The 16,478-nt window shown below is 43.7% G+C and overlaps 2 protein-coding genes across 3 annotated transcripts; both read left to right on the top strand.

Moving 5' to 3' along the window:
- Positions 1-82: 82 nt before the first annotated feature.
- FUT11 (fucosyltransferase 11) lies at positions 83-12,301 on the top strand. 2 transcript variants are annotated; one of them, XM_028513631.2, is made up of 3 exons: positions 83-905; positions 1,024-1,649; positions 10,394-12,301. In XM_028513631.2, the coding sequence occupies exons 1-3, from the start codon at positions 111-113 to the stop codon at positions 10,539-10,541; spliced, it is 1,569 nt and encodes a 522-aa protein (XP_028369432.2). In that variant the 5' UTR covers positions 83-110; the 3' UTR covers positions 10,542-12,301. The 2 variants fall into 2 exon arrangements, with proteins under 2 accessions (XP_028369432.2, XP_035882677.1); XM_036026784.1 differs by lacking the exon at positions 10,394-12,301 and adding an exon at positions 10,273-10,385.
- Positions 12,302-14,172: 1,871 nt separating this feature from the next.
- On the top strand, positions 14,173-15,472 carry CHCHD1 (coiled-coil-helix-coiled-coil-helix domain containing 1). Its single transcript, XM_028512840.2, has 3 exons — positions 14,173-14,335; positions 14,460-14,578; positions 15,181-15,472. The coding sequence occupies exons 1-3, from the start codon at positions 14,212-14,214 to the stop codon at positions 15,283-15,285; spliced, it is 348 nt and encodes a 115-aa protein (XP_028368641.1). The 5' UTR covers positions 14,173-14,211; the 3' UTR covers positions 15,286-15,472.
- Positions 15,473-16,478: the final 1,006 nt, after the last annotated feature.

Genomic DNA, 16,478 nt, shown 5'->3' with positions numbered 1-16,478 from the left:
CCAGTAGCCTCATTTTTCCAGCGACGTGTCACTTGCCCTCTAGTCCTTCCTGCCAGGCGCAATAGGTCCTGGGAAGTGGAAGGCTGAAAGGAGCTGCGCACGCGCACCGTATGCCCCTGTGGCGTAAGGCCCTGTTCCCGTTACAACTGGGGGGCGGGGTCTGGTGCTGTCAAGGGAGGCTGGCTGCCAGAGAGGACATGGCGGCCCGTCGCACCCGGCCTGTGCTTGCCGCCCTAGGAATGCTTAGTGTCTGTGTGGCCAGCGTCCCTGGGCCTGTGATGGAAGGGGAACCCGGTGGGGAGGCAGAGTGGGCGGAGCCATGGGATGGTGCAGTTTTCCGGCCGCCCTCGGCACTAGGCGCTGTGGGGGTGGCACGCAGTCCCGGGACCCTGTGGCCAGGGAGGGAAGAAACAGCAGATTTGCCGGTGCTGCTGTGGTGGAGCCCAGGACTGTTCCCTCACTTCCCGGGTGACTCGGAGCGCATTGAATGTGCTCGCGGCGCTTGCGTAGCATCGCGGGACAGAAGGGTGCAAGGGGACACGCGCACGCGTGCGCTGCTCTTTTACGGAACAGACTTCCGCGCGTCTGAGGCACCTCTGCCCCGTCTGGCCCATCAGAACTGGGCCCTGCTTCACGAGGAGTCGCCCCTCAACAACTTCTTGTTGAGCCATGGCCCGGGCATCCGCCTCTTCAATCTTACCGCCACCTTCAGCCGCCACTCTGACTACCCGCTGTCTCTGCAGTGGCTGCCTGGGACTGCCTACCTACTCCACGCAGGGCCTCCACTCCAGGAACGTGCAGAGTGGCGCCGCCGCGGCTATGCACCGCTGCTCTATCTGCAGTCCCACTGCGATGTACCTGCAGACAGGGACCGCTACGTGCGCGAGCTTATGCGTTACATCCCGGTGGGTGCCTACGTGGAGGGGCTGGGAGGGGTGGGGGCGCGCCGGGCTGAGACCAGGACCCCTGGTGTCCAGGCCAACATGCCATGTCCTCTTGACCGCTGTATTCTCGCCCACTCAGGTGGACTCATACGGGAAATGCCTGCAAAATCGGGAGCTGCCAACTCCACGGTTACAGGACACAACCACTGCCACCACGGAGGATCCAGAGCTCCTGGCCTTCTTGTCCCGCTATAAGTTCCATTTGGCCCTCGAAAATGCTATCTGTGATGACTACATGACAGAAAAACTGTGGCGGCCCATGCATCTTGGTGCGGTGCCTGTGTATCGCGGCTCTCCCTCTGTGAAGGACTGGATGCCCAACAATCACTCCATCATCCTCATTGATGATTTTGAGTCACCTCAGAAGCTGGCAGAGTTTATTGACTTTCTGGACAAGAATGATGAGGAATATATGAAATACCTGGCATACAAACAACCTGGGGGCATTACCAACCAGTTCCTTCTGGATAGTCTGAAGCATCGAGAGTGGGGAGTGAATGATCCTTTACTGCCTAACTACCTCAATGGTTTCGAGTGTTTCGTTTGTGATCATGAACTGGCTAGGCTGGATGCTGAAAAAGCCCATGCAGCCTCTGCTGGGGACATCCCTGTCCCTGAGCCTCACATTGCCCAGCCCTCACACATGGACTGCCCAATGCCAACTCCTGGCTTTGGCAGTGTGGAAGAGATTCCTGACAGTGACAGGTAAGGGTAGCTGGAGTCCCCTGCAGCCATCAAATCAAATGACTACTTGCTTACCATGGGCAGTGAATTAGCATTAGGTGTTCAGGGGATGTTGTATTAGGTTGGCCAAAAACTCCATAACTCCATTATGTTTTTTCCATATGATGGCTCTAGTACTGCTTACTTATCTTTATTTTTTAAATTATATTTTATTGATTATGCTATTACAATTGTCACAATTTCTGCCCCCCTTTCTCCCCCTCCACCCAGCACCTCCCACTCCCTCGGGTAATTCCCTCACCATTGTTCATGTCCATGGTCATGTGTATAAATAAGGTCTTTGGTTACTCCATTTCCAATACTGTACTTTATATCCCCATGGCTATTCTGTAACCACCTATTTGTACTTTTTTTAAAAAATTGATTATGCTATTAGTTTTCCCAACGCTTCTCCCTTTATTCTCCCTCCGTCCTGCATCCCCCACCCTACAGCATTCCCCCCTTAGTTCATGTCATGGGTTGTACTTACAAGTTCTTTGAGTTCTCTGTTTCCTATACCATTTTTTATCTCTCCCAATCTATTTTATGCCTATCAGTTATGCTTCTTCTTCCCTGTACCTTTCCCCCTCTATTCCTCTCTGCTTCCCCCCACTGAAACCCTCCATATGATATCCATTTCTTTGATTCTGTTCCTATTCTAGTTGTTTGCTTAGATTTTTTTTCATTGTTTTTCTTTTTCTTTTTTTTAGGTTCATTTGTTGATAATTGTTAGTTTGTTGTTATTTTACTGTTCATAGTTTTTTACCTTCTTCAATTTCTTAGATAAGTACCTTTAAAATTTCATATAATAAGGGTTTGGTGATGATGAACTCCTTTAACTTGATCTTATCTGGGAAGCACTTTATCTGCTCTTCCATTATAAATGATAGCTTTGCTGGATAGAGTAATCTTGAATGTAGGTCCTTGCCTTTCATGACTTCAAATACTTCTTTCCAGCCCCTTCTTGCCTGTAAGATTTCTTTTGAGAAATCAGCTGATAGCCTTTTGGGAACGCCTTTGTAGGTAACTGTTTCCTTTCCTCTTGCTGCTTTTAAGATTCTCTCCTTATCGTTAATCTTGGGTAACTAAATGATGATGTGCCTTGGTGTGTTCCTCTTTGGGTCCAACTTCTTTGGGACTCCCTGGGCTTCCTGGACTTCCTAGAAGTCTGTTTCTTTTGCCAGATTGGGGAAGTTTTCCTTCATTATTTGTTCAGATAAGTTTTCCATTTCTTGCTCTTGTTCTTCTCCTTCTGGCACCCCTATAATTCAAATATTGGAATGTTTAAAGTTGTCCCAGAGGTTCCTGAGGTTCTCTTCACTTTTTTGAATTCTTATTCTTCATTCTCTTCTGGTTGGATGTTTATTTCTTCCTTTTATTCCAAATCATTGATTTGAGTCCTGGTTTCCTTCCTGTCACTGTTGGTTCCCTGAATATTTTGCATTATTTCACTTTGGGTATCCTTCATTTTCTCTTTCATTTTTTGACCAAGTTCAGTCAGTTGTGTGAGCATTTTGATTACCAGGGCTTTCTTTGAATTCTCCATCAGAAAGGTTGGCTACCTCCTTATCACTTAGCTCTCTTTCTGGAGTTTTGTTCTGTTCTTTCATTTGGGCCATATTTCTTTGCCTTGGTGCACCTGTTAAGTTGTAAGAGTGCGGGGCCTTAGGTATTCACCAGGGCAAGGCAACCGTCCTTGCTGCACTGCAGCACTATTTGTGGGGGAGGGACCAGAGAGAGAACAATGCAGCTTGCCTGCTTGGCTCTAGCCCACTTTCCAACGAACCCTGGTGTGAGACTAAGAGTTTCTCCCACTGAAGCAACCCCTGCCATAGTCCACAGTCAGCTCTGAGTCTCAGTTTCCTGTTCAGCCAGCCCCGTCCACGTGGTCCACTGCCTCCCCACAGTTTCTCTCTGTCTGCCTGTCTTACCAGTCTGGTTGACTATTTCTTTAATTCCTTGGTTGTCAGAGTTCCATGCAGTTTGATTTTCTGGCACTTCTGGTTGTTTATTTATTTAGATTGATTGTTATCCTCCTTTTGGTTGTGCGAGGAAGTAAAGGGTTTCCACATACGCCTTTATCTTGGCCGGAACCCGTATTTGTACTTCTTAATCCCCTCACCTCTTCACCCAGTCCCTTATATCCCCTACCATCTGGCAACCATCAAAACCCTCTCCATATCCATGAGTCGGTCTCTGTTCTTGTTTGCTTAGTTTGTTTTTTAGAGTCAAGTGTTTATAGATATGTATTTTTTAATATATTTTATTGATTATGCTATTAGTTGTCCCAGTTTCCCCCTTCACTCCCCTCCACTCTGCACACCCCCTCCCACCCACAGTCCCCCCCTTTAGTTCATGTCCATGGGTCATACTTGTAAGTTCTTTGGCTTCTACATTTCCCATACTATTCTTACCCTCCTCCTGTCTACTTTCTACCTACCATCTATGCTACTTATTCTCTGTACCTTTTCCCCCTCTCTCCCCCTCCCACCCCCCTGTTGATAACCCTCCATGTGATCTCCATTTCTGTAGTTCTGTTCCTGTTCTAGTTGTTTGCTTAGTTTGTTTTTGTTTTAGGTGTGGTTGTTAATAACTGTGACTTCACTGTCATTTTACTGTATACATTTTTTATCTTCTGCTTCTTAGATAAATCCCTTTAACATTTCATATAGTAAGGGCTTGGTGATGATGAACTTCTTTAACTTGACCTTATCTGAGAAGCACTTTATCAGCCCTTCCATTTTAAATGAAAGCTTTGCTGGATAGAGCAATCTTGGATGTAGGTCCTCACCTTTCATGACTTGGAATATTTCTTTCCATCCCCTTCTTGCCTGTAAGGTCTCTTTTGAGAAATCAGCTGACAGTCTGAAGGGAACTCCTTTGTAGGTAACTGTCTCCTTTTCTCTTGCTGCTTCTAGGAGTCTCTCCTTTATTTTAATGTTGGCTAATGTAATTATGATGTGCCTCGGTGTGTTCCTCCTTGGGTCCCACTTCTTTGGGACTCTCTGAGCTTCCTGGACTTCCTAGAAGTCTATTTCCTTAGCCAGAATGGGGAAGTTCTCCTTCATTATTTGTTCAAATAACTTTTCCACTTGTTGCTCTTCCTCTTCTCCTCTGGCACACCTATAATTCGGATGTTGGAACATTTAAAGATGCCCTGAAGGTTCCTAAGCCTCTCCTCATTTTTTTGAATTCTTGTTTCTTCCTTCTTTTCTGTTTGGTTGTTTCTTTCTTCCTTCTGGTCCACCCCATTGATTTGAGTCCCAGTTTTCTTCCCATCACTGTTGGTTCCCTGTACATTTTCCTTCATTTCGCTTAGCGTAGCCTTCATTTGTTCATCTAATTTGTGACCAAATTCAACCAATTGTGTGAGCATCCTGATCACCAATGCTTTGAACTGTGCATCTGATAGGTTGGCTACCTCTTCATCGCTTAGTTGTATTTCTTCTGGAACTTTGATCTGTTCTTTCGTTTGGGCCTTTTTTTTTTTTTTGTCTTGTTGTGCCTGTTATGTAGTGAGGGGCAGAGCCTTAGGTGTTCACCAGGGTGGGGTAACCCACGTCACTGGTTGTGATGCTGTATGTGGGGGAGGGGTTCAAGAGGAACAGTGGCGCTTGCTCCACTCTCTGCTGGATTTCAGTCACTTCCCCCACTTCCCACAAGCAAATTGGGCCCTTCTGGTGCTGATTCCTCTGTGGTTTGGTTTGTGTACATTCTAGGACCCTGTGGGTCTCTCCAGCGAACTCTCCTGTGAGGCTGGGAGTTTCTCCTGGCACCTCAACCCCCACAGGTGTTTTCAGTCAGTGGTTTCAGGCTTCATTTCCCCATGTTGGGACGCTGGGTTGTGCGATTTGTCCTGCTACCCAGTTTTGCCTGGTTCATCTGCCCAAGAATGCGGGACCACCCAGTCCGTTAGCTGCCTTGCATGCCTCGCCCCGTTCCACAATCCACCACCTCGCTGGGTCCACCAGCCACCACTTTGCCCCGAGCCCTCTCTGCCTTGGCTGTTGACTCCGCCCCTCCTACCTGTCTGGATGAATATGTCTTCTTTAACACCTTGGTTGTCAGACTTCCATACAGTTCAATTTTCTGTCAGTTCTGGTTGTTTTTCATTTTTAAATTATTGTTGTCCTTCTTTTGGTTCTGCAAGGAGGCACAATGTGTCTACCTATGCCTCCATCTTGGCTGGAAGTGATAGATATGTATTTTTGCCATTTTGTTGTTCATAGTTTTGGTCTTCTTTTTCTTAAATAAGTCACTTTAACATTTCATAAAATAATGGTTTGGTGATGATGAACTCAAAAGTTAATTTTTTCCTGTCTGGGAAGCTCCTTATTTGCCCTTTGATTCAAAGTGATAGCTTTGCTGGGTAGAGCAACCTTGGCCGTAAGTCCTTGTTTTCCATGTCTTTGAATATTTCTTGCCAATCACTTCTAGCCTACAAAGGTTCTTCTGAGAAATCAGCTGAGAGTCTGGTGGGAACTCCCCTGTAGATAACTAACTTCTTTTCTCTGGCTGCTTTTATGATTCTCTCTTTATCTTTAATCTTTGGCATTTTAATTATGAAATGTGTTGGAGTGGGCCTCTTTGCATCCATCTTGTTTGGGACTCTGTGCTTCCTGGACTTGCATGTCTATTTCCCTCACCAAATTAGGGAAGATTTCTTTCATTATTTTTTCAGATGGATTTCCAATGTCTTGTTCTTTCTCTTCTCCTTCTGACACCCCTGTGAGTCAAATGTTGAAATGCTTGAAGTTGTCCCAGAGGCTGCTTACACTATCCTCATTTTTTGTTTTTTGTTTTTTTTGGATTCTTTTTTATTCTTGATTGGTTGTTTTTGGCTTCCTTATGTTCCAAGTCTTTGATTTGTTCTCAGCTTCATTCACTTCACTGTTCTTTCCCTGTAAATTGTTCTTTATTTCAATTAGTATATCCTTTGTTTTTGACTGGATCTTTTTACTGTTGTTGAAGTCCTCACTAAGTTCCTTGAGCATCCTTATAACCAGTGTTTTGAACTCTCCATCTGATAGATTGTTTATCTCCACTTTGTTTAGTTCCATTTCTGAAGATTTGACCTGTTCTTTCATCTGGGTCATGTTTCTTTGTCTCATTTTGGCAGCCTTCTTGTGTTTGTTTCTATGTATTAGGTAGAGCTGCTATGACTTCATGTCTTGGTAGTGTGGCCTAATGTAGCAGGTATCCTCTAAGATCCAGTGGCACATCCTCCCCTATCACTTAACCTGGGTACTCAAGGTGTGCCCTTTGTGTGAGCTGAGTACACCCTCCTCTTGTAGTTGAGCTTTGGTTGCTGTTGGTAGGTCAATGGGAGGGATTCACCCAGGCCAGTCAGCTGTAAGGATTGGCTGTGACCACTGATCACCAGCCTCTGCCCTTTGTGGTGGATCAGTTGTTACACTGGCAGGGTGTTTGTGATCTGGCGTGATCTATAGCTGTCTACTGGGTGTGCTGGCCCTCAGGTTTCCCGGGTGGTGCAGAGCAAGGTCAGCCTCCAGTTGTGTTTTGCATGGGGCCACCCTGCCTGAGCTATAGAGCAATCTGAGATGGCTGCTACTTGTACTGGGCTTGAAGATTCCCAGGTGAAGCCAAGCTGTGAATCTGGGATAGCTGCTCCCAGTGCTATGCCTGTGGCTACTTAGCAGGAGGTGCAGGGCTGTCGGATCACTGAGGCCAGTTGTTGCTTGTTTGAAAACATTTAGAAAGTTGTGAAGAATGAGCCAAGACTAGCCCTTCATACAGAAAAGCCACTGTTAACAGCTCTAAGTTGGGTGGGACAGAGCCTCAGGGGCTCTCCAGGGCTGGGCCATTTTAGCCAAGTTGATGGAGTCTCAGGTATGGTATCCACCTGCCTGTTCTGTGGCTTTGTGGGGAGAGGGCTCAGAAAAGGGACAATGGCCTCTGCTCACCTTTCTATCTGGGCAAAAGCTCTTCTCCAGCTCTTGCCTTTATAACAGCCACTACAGTTCCTTCCTGTGTGCCACTGCTGCCTTTCAAGCAGCTAACCCAGTGCTGGAGCTCAGAGGGAGTGTGTCTGAGTAAGTCCATGTGTGGGTTCTTTAAGAGGAACTGCTTGAGACTCAAGGAGTTGCTTACATTGCCCCACTCCCTGCTGATTTTTGCAGCCAGAAGTTATGAGGGCTTATTCTCCTGGCACTGGAACCCTGGGCTGGGGGGCCTGGAGTGGGGCTTGGACTCCTTGCTCCCAAGATATCCCTCCCGAACTTTTCCCCACCACATGTGGGTGTGGAACCAGCAGGTTCCACCTCTCTGCCACTCCTACAAGACTGGATGGATGTGGTTTCTTTAATTCCATATTTATCACACTTCCATGCAACTTGAATTTTGCCAATTCTGAGTTATGACTGGTCTATAATTTAGTTGTAATTTGATATGGTTTTGCAAGGAGGCCAGCCATGTTTACCTATGCCGCCATCTAACTGGAAGTCAGATGTTTAATTGTCTTTAACTTTATTTGTAACAATTCTGTTAGATTGTATTGTGACATCTGTCATATCAGTGTGCGTTTTTTTAAAAAAACAAAATCGGTGAATTTTGTGCAGGCATTTTAATATTGAAGTTGGAAGAACATATGCAACATTTTTAGCATATTATGCTTTATTATTTCAAGAAAGGTAAAAACACAACTGATACGTTAAAAAAAGGATTTGTGCAGTGTATGGAGAAGATGCTGTGACTGATCAAACATGTCAAAAGTGGTTTGCAAAATTTCTTGGTACTGTTGACATTTTGGCCAAATAATCCTTTGCTGTGGGTCTGTTTTATGCATTGGAAGATGTTTAGCAGCACCCCTGACCTCTGCCCACTAGAAGCCAATAGTGGGAGATAGCTGACATACTCAAAATACCCAGATTAATAAAGTTACTTGTGAAAATGAAAAATGTGTTTTTATTTTATGGAAAAAAAACTATGGACTTTTTTGGCCAACTCAATATAAGGAAATTATGAGATGGGTTCATTCTGCCTTTAAAATTATCAAGAGTCTAGTTGGGGATATAAGACAAACTGGAAAAGCTCAGTAATAATATAAAATATAATTCAAGGCAACAGCATATGAAAATTAGCTTATGTGGACAATGTTTGAAATCGTTACTCAAAAAAAGGTTTCAACTAGAGCAGAGGGCCTGTTCGGAGGAATGATGAGAAAAAGACAGACACAGTTGGGCAGATAAAGTGGGGCCAGGGCTTACATGGCCTGAATACCAGGCTCAGGAGTTGGGACCGTCCTGAAAAATCAATTTGGCTATTTATTGAGTACCTTTTGTAGATATGGTTGGGGTGGGGATGAGGAATACAAAGATGAGAATTTTGAAGGAAGGTTATCTGCAACATGCAGGGTTTATTGCTATTATCCTGGCATAATTATAAATAGCATCTCTTTTCACTCTCAAAGGCACCCTGATTCAGCCCTGGCTGGTGCAGCTCAGTAGACTGCGCATGGGCTGTGAACCAAAGGGTTGCCAGTTCAATTCCAAGTCAGGGCACATGCTTGAGTTGTGGGCCAGATCCCCAGTGGGGGCCACTTGTGAGGCAACCATACATTGATATTTCTCTCCCTCTCTCTCTCCCTTCCCCTCTTTCTAAAAATAAATAAAATAAAAAATCTTAAAAAAAGTATCCTGATTTGGATAAATTTTATGTTCACCCCAGACAGGGTAGAGGGAATTCTTTCAAAAAAGATAATACTGGGTTGGCCAAAAAGTCCATTTAGCTTTTTTCATAAAAGACACATTTTTCACCAATTTCAATAAGTTTTTTTTTAAATACCCGCTGATATGACAGCTGTCACAACACAGTCTAACAGAATTGTCTTGAATGAAGTTAAAAGCAACTAAGTACTACTAGAGCCATCTTAGGGGAAAAACTAGAACTTTTTGGCCAACCCAATAATTAACAATGATGGGCAGTGTGGATCAGAAGGGAAGTAAGGAGACTACTGCAGTACATGGCAGAATGTGGTAGCATTGGAGAATAAGGTCATCATGGAAGATGGAGGGGGAAAATATTGAAGCCACTTGCAGCAAACCACACCTACTGGGGGAGAGGCAATAAAAGATTAAGTTTGGGGAAGACAGAGTGCTACAGTGGCCTGCAAAGACCGGCTTTGACAGTGGATGGCAGCAGAGGGTTCTTTATGTGTGCTGCTGTCACAGTTTGGTCTTGGAAATGAAGTTCTCCATCAAGTAATTTGTATCTAGTTTATGCTGAACTAATATTATGATTTACTAGAGGGAAAGTGTAAAACAATGTAAACATTTAACTTTTTTTGGTTATATCTTAATCTGGACATTGGATGCTACTGCACCTTCATTTTGATTATTGAAATGAAGGTGCAACTTAAAAGGTAACTATCTAATTATGCTCCCTTGCTTTCTTGAGGGAGACAACTGATTCCCTATTCTGGCCCCTATCTTGCCTGCCTTTAAACTCCCTCCATATTTGGTACCTAGGGGCAGGCAAGTCAGGAAGTTTAACTCATTGGTTGGACTCTGTGTTATGTTTGTCTGTGGCTTAACTGCCTGTCACCTAAACTAGTACTCGATTTACTGCACATTCCTTCCCTTTAAAGCAGAGTGCCGTTAGCCAGAGGCCATTGTATCTGTTTAAGACTTCATTGGCTCCATTCAGAGAAAAGCAGGACTCATAGCTGTGTTGAGGTTTCATAATCCAACCCCAATTTGATATTTCAGCTGGAAGGAGATGTGGCTGCAAGATTACTGGCAAGGTCTGGACCAGGGAGAAGCTCTCACTGCCATGATCCACAACAATGAGACACAACAGAAGAAATTTTGGGATTACCTACATGAGATCTTCCTGAAAAGGAACCAGAATCTTTAATTATCCTGCAAGAGCTTTTAACTTGGTAGAGCTAAGGACATGGAATTCATTCTACCACAGGACATGAGGGGCATCTGCTGCATAAATCCTTAATGAACACTGTTATCCCGAATTCAATGGTTTCCAGTTATATCCACTGATGTTCTCTCCTAATGATGTGTAGCTAGGGTCTCAGCCTGTGGTACTAGGGCCTCTCCTCAAGGAGATGAAGGCATCCAGTTCTTGGTTTAGTGGAAAACAGAGGCCTGAAAAACCCATTTGATTCAAGGTGCCAATCCAACAGAATTTTTTAAGAACTGTTTATTTCTCTAGCCATTTCATCCTCTCAATTATGATTAGAACAATACCTTAGTACTTGGCTGCAAATGAGATAAGATTGACCAGGTTTAGGGTCTTAAAATTTCTTGTGTGCTATTCCTCAAATCCCCTATTATATTCAGTTCCTTTCCTAATTGATCTCTTTTCCAGATCTTTTGCTTTATAGTGTTATGTTGGTGGTGAAGCAGAATTCCTGGCCGGCTGTATTCTGGTTTTCTGGAGTTGTGTTTTTTATATAATTTACCTTGACTTCCATGTCAAACCTTTTAAATTTTTCTTCCTACTTTTCCACAATTTCTGATGAAGATGCAGCAGCCTTGCCACCATTCCCACATTGATTCTTCCCTGCATTAAACTGACTAGATTTAATAGCTTTTCTTACTGCTAGTGTGCTTTTTACCTAAAGAGTATCTGGAATTCCTTCTCACCTCACAAACAGAAAGATTCAGTGGCTAATCTATGCCATGTAAATTTGATGAATTATCCCACTCTATTTTAGTTAGAGATGGAGACTAAGGCTAGGCATGATAGCAGGAAAACATTTTTTTATATATATTCATTTTTAAATATTAAAGAGGCCATTGTGAATCAAAGTGAATTTTAAAAAATTGTTGTTCAAGTAGTTTTCTGCCTTTCCCCCCCACCCCTCCCCACTCAAAAGGAATTTTTTTATAGGTCTTTGTTCTTGTCTAATGAAGTCTTCCCTCTGTTTTATTATTTTTATGTTACAAAAGTCCTCTTTCTCCCAAAGAGTCATGAATATTGTGGTGGGAAAACCAGCCCAGCAATATGGCTCTGGTAGTTATTTCATTCTGTAGCACTTTTCATTTTAAGTGGAATGAATATTCTAATTTCACTTATTCTATTACTGATATCCATTTATTCAACTTTATAATATTTCTGAGACAATTTGATGAAGCCCACCCAAGGCCAAGGGGATGAGAGCTGAGGCAAGAGATTTAAGCCACCACAAGTGGTTGGCTAAATAAAAAGCTGTTAGTCAGGCCCTGGCCAGGTAGCTCAGTTGATTAGTGTTGTCCCAATACACCAAGTTTTCAGGTTCGATCGGACAGACAAGAAGCAACCAATGAATGCGTAAGTGGAATAACAAATTGATGTTTCTCTTTCTCAAATCAGTAAGTTAAAAAAATACATTAAAATTTGATACAGTAGGGAGCCACAAAAGAAGTCAAAATTCAGGACTCTGCTTTCTAACCTTGTAGTTGTTCAAATGCAATTGCTCGTTTATAGTGCAAAATACTAGTACCCAAGTGCAAACTAAGGTTAGGACTCAAATTTCATTATGGGTGGTAAAACGGGTAAGTCATGGTTACATAAGGTGTATCATCCTTACCTTTCCTGTCTTAATTGTACCAGTTCACATTACCATTCCTTTAGCACTTTTATGTACAAAGTGGGCTAGTTGTTTTGGAATGATTGTGCCTGGAGACTTATGCCTGTTTTGTGGCCAGTACTTCCCAGAGTTTTTCCTTTATTCCCATTGCCATTCAAGTCTTCACAAAAGAGCAGGGTAAAGCAGGTGCTACACTTCCATAAGGGAAAGCAGAAACAGGAATAGGTATATATCACTTAATTAACTAAGGGCTTTACTTTCCCTATGGAGAAAGCAAGCAATGTGAATGAATGTTCTCTGGTTTGAGGCACAGCCTGCTCTGTATACAGCAGCAGGCTTGGAGTTATTGGTGGTAGAAGTTTCTGATAGGAATCCGTTTTACTTGTCTGCTGGGGAGGGGATGGAACATAGAGCTGATGCTTTTATTATTTCAATCATTGCTATTTTCTATTATCTCAGGCTTTCTTTTATATAATAAATGGCTTATTTTTAAAGTGTCTTCTGCTTGGTTATATTTCTGTGGTGAGTATGATACAGTTGGACATTTATAAAAATATTTCAAACGTTTGTTCATTTAACAATTATATTGTATTGACACTACTCTGGGCACTAGGGATTCAGCAATGAACAAAATAGACAAGGTCCCTTCTCTTAGGGTGCTTACATTTTAAATGAATGTTAGTAGGAAGTAAGGGGTAAACAAGCAATAAATGAACAAAATAATTCAGACTGTGATAGGTACTATGAAGAAAACAAACACGTTGTGGTGATGGGGTGTGAGAAGTTATTAAGGAAGGCCTCTTTGACATGAACTGAGACCCAACAGAGGAAAAAGAGCCAGTCATGCAGTGGTAAAGGGGAAGATTACAAACATCTGTGATAAATGATTTTAGCATACTACATTTACACAATCAAATAAACATTGCTCCTCCAAAACAGTCACCTTGTGAACTACGAGACTGTTCAAGTTATGCTTCCATTACCAGAAACATTTCTTGGGGCTCATTGGTAAATTCCTTGAGACTTGCACATCTTTGTCTGTTCTGTAAAACAGTTAAGTCATTTAGAACTAAGTCTGATGAAGCTAGGCATCACAATTCTGAGGCCAAGTCTATAAATAGGAATGATACCTACCAAATATCTTCACAAGATTGGTAAGAGGATTAAAAAAGACGGTTAATGTGAAAGTGCTTAAACGTCACCCTACCCAATGAGATCACTACACATGAGCAAACAATATCTCAGCTGTAGCAACTGTTTTCTTTTTTTTTTTTTTACATTTTATTTATTTTTAGAGGGGAAGGGAGGAAGATAGAGAGGGAGAGAAACATCTATTGGTTGCCTTTCCTACGCCCCCAAACTGGCATCAAGCCCGCAAGCCAGGCATGGGCCCTGACCAGAATTGAACCAGTGACCCTTTGGTTCGCAGGCCAGCGCTCCATCCTCTTAAGCCACACCAGGCAGGGCAGTAGAAGCTTTTAAGTAAGTGAGCCTAATTTTTCTTTGCCTGTAGTCCACAAGATAGTCAAAACCACAGTTTTGCGGTTACTGCAAACAGTTACTGCAGACATTGAAACAACACAAATATTTCCCAACGTAACAAATATCTTAAAGTCTCATATTTTCATTCGCTTCTATTCACTCTGGCCTTTCCTATATCAATCACTCTAGTCCAGTCGAATAGCGCAATACCTCGAGTGTTCATTTACTAGGGCCCTTTCCTGGGTGTTCCTTGCCCAGAATAGCCCCGAGACCTCGGAACCTACAAAGGAGTGACCTAGGTCATTGTACGAGTTCCAAAGATTCTTCTAACCTGCACAACGGTCCGGACCGGCCGGTGTCCCAGCCCAGGATCCAGGTGACCCCGCCAAGTAAAAACAGGTATCTGCAAAGAGATCTCCGACCTTCCAGTTGGCGACGCACCAAGCCTCGTTGAGCTCGTAGGGGTCACGCAGGGTCACGCAAGCGCCGCAGGGCCTGTCGGGAGCCTGGCGCGCAATGGCGACGCCCAGCCTGCGGGGCCGCTTAGCGCGGCTAGGAAACCCGCGAAAGCCTATACTGAAGCCTAGCAAGCCCCTCATCCTAGCTGACCGTGTCGGGGAACGGCGCCGGGAGAGGGGCGGTGAGCAGTCGGAGCCGAGGAAACTCCAGAGCGGCACCCAAGGGGTGCAGAGGCAGCTGGGTGGGAGGGCTGGAAGGTGAGGGTTTCCTTGTGACTGAGGGTTCCCCCCGTTTTTACTCTCCAGAGGCGACCTGTATCACGGAGATGTCGGTGATGATGGCTTGCTGGAAGCGGAATGAATTTCGCGACGAAGCGTGCAGAAAAGAGATCCAGGACTTCTTCGATTGTTCTTCGAAGGCTGAGGTGAAAGAAGGCTCCTGTAGTGCCCTCTTGGAAGGATAATGGGAGTGGAGTGTGGGAGGGTACAAGTAGTGGTTTTCCCTGCCTCTTGGTAGGTGGTAAGAAAGCCCCTCTCATTCTAAAAGGACGACGAAAGTTTTGGGAGCTATTTCATCCATGCCAAAGTGGAAAAGGTTACGATTTTGAAGGCATTGCTATCTTGAGCTTTAGCTTTACCAAATGTAAAATGAGGTTAATAACTGACACTCATTTTACAGAATTTTGTGAGTATCAGATGAAGAAATTAATGGGAAACCACTTTGTAAAATTTAAATTGCTGCTCCATTAGACATTATTCTCTGAAATAGAACTAAAGATAGTGAAGGACAGATTGTTTGGTTTCCAGCATAGGAAACCATTAGTTATTAGCTGGCATGGTAGCTTCAGACCCTACAGTCATTTGTAGGTCCCACGTCCCTTTTGTTGAAAGAGGACCTAGATGACACATTTCTCCAGGCTGGTTAATATTTTCATGTGTTTTGGGGCATTGTGATCCTGATGTATCGCCCTAGGTCGGGGCAGACTTTATAGAGTTGTTGTTTTTTTGTTTTGTTTTGTGTTTTCAGGCAGCCCGAAAAATGAGATCAGTCCAGGGAGAGTATGGGAATTTACCCCCTAAGAAAGTGAATATGTTGTTACAGAGGTTTCCTAACAAACCACACATCAGCTGAAAACGGAGAAGCATTTTCAGTAACTGGACTATAGCTTCTGAGAACTATGCAGAGGCTTTTTACAGATATTTGCACTGCCGTGCTCTTTTTGAAGGGGGAAAGGAACCAAAACACTTTTTTTGCCCTTTGGAATTATTGTCTGGGAGGAAGTTATGTCTTATCTTGAAATAAACTTCTCTGAAGAGAACTTGGCCTTTTGTTGTGGATTAGCTACTCCCTGCATACGTGAATTCTGTATCCTTCCCTAGGCTTCTGAAAGTTCTTTGCTCCTTGATATGCCTCAGGAGCAGGACAAAAACCATCATCTTATCCTGCAGTTGAAGTCTTTTACAACATTTAGTGCCCTTGCCTTTGGATGCACTAAGGATGCCTATATACAGAGATGTTTTTTGGTTTTTTGTTTGTTTCTTGCCATCATCTGTGAGTATTTAGTGATTACCTACTTTGTGCGTAGCCCCTGAAAGATGTCCCCAGAATATCAGAACTTCACAAACTGATCCAAAGGTATTGCAGATGTGTTTTATTTGGCCCACATAGTTAAAAATGTCTTTTTATATTAGCTGATCACATTTAAAACTAGGAAAAAAGTCATTTTATTCTTTTAAAGATTTTATTTGTTTTTGGGGGGGAAGGAGGGAGAGAGGGAGAGAAACATCAATGTGCAAGAGATACATTGGTTGGTTGCCTCTTGTACACACACCCCCAACTGGGAACCTGGCCTGCAACTGAGGCATTTGCCCTGACCAGGAGTTGAAACGGCAACCTTTCAGTTCTCGGGCTGGCACTCACTCCACTGAGCCACTCACACTTGCCAGGGTGGGAAAATGTCATTTTTTAAAAATCCACTTTTTAGCTTTTCTTTGATTTGTTAAAAGATTTTATTTTTATTTTATTTTTTAGAGAGAGGAGAAGGGAGGGTGAAAGGAAGAGAAGCATCAATGTGTGATTGCCTCTCAAGTGCCCCTTACTGGTGACCTGCCTGCAACTCAGGAATGTGCACTGACTGAGAATTGAACCAGGGCCCCTTTGGTTTGCAGGCTGGCACTCAATCCACTGAGTCACACCAGTCAGGGCAGCTTTTCTTTAAAAATGGAAAGATCTGGCCCTGGCTGGCATAGCTCAGTGGATTGAGCACGGGCTGGGAACCAGAGTGTCCCAGGTTCGATTCCCAGCCAAGGTACATTCCTGGGTTG

The sequence above is a fragment of the Phyllostomus discolor genome, chromosome 5, assembly GCF_004126475.2.
Source record: "Phyllostomus discolor isolate MPI-MPIP mPhyDis1 chromosome 5, mPhyDis1.pri.v3, whole genome shotgun sequence".
Lineage (NCBI taxonomy): Eukaryota > Metazoa > Chordata > Mammalia > Chiroptera > Phyllostomidae > Phyllostomus > Phyllostomus discolor.
The sequence above is the reverse complement of the archived record's forward strand: the minus strand, read 5'-3'. Positions and strand labels throughout refer to the sequence as shown.

What these genes read in the sequence shown, in the direction of transcription:
- FUT11 (XM_028513631.2), top strand. Translation starts at nt 111, where the DNA reads ATGCCCCTGTGGCGTAAGGCCCTGTTCCCGTTACAACTGGGGGGCGGG. An exon ending in AGCTTATGCGTTACATCCCG is followed by an intron (nt 906 to 1,023) that starts GTGGGTGCCTAC and finishes TCGCCCACTCAG; the next exon opens with GTGGACTCATACGGGAAATG. An exon ending in GAGATTCCTGACAGTGACAG is followed by an intron (nt 1,650 to 10,393) that starts GTAAGGGTAGCT and finishes TTGATATTTCAG; the next exon opens with CTGGAAGGAGATGTGGCTGC.
- CHCHD1 (XM_028512840.2), top strand. Translation starts at nt 14,212, where the DNA reads ATGGCGACGCCCAGCCTGCGGGGCCGCTTAGCGCGGCTAGGAAACCCG. An exon ending in ACGGCGCCGGGAGAGGGGCG is followed by an intron (nt 14,336 to 14,459) that starts GTGAGCAGTCGG and finishes TTTACTCTCCAG; the next exon opens with AGGCGACCTGTATCACGGAG. An exon ending in ATTGTTCTTCGAAGGCTGAG is followed by an intron (nt 14,579 to 15,180) that starts GTGAAAGAAGGC and finishes TTGTGTTTTCAG; the next exon opens with GCAGCCCGAAAAATGAGATC.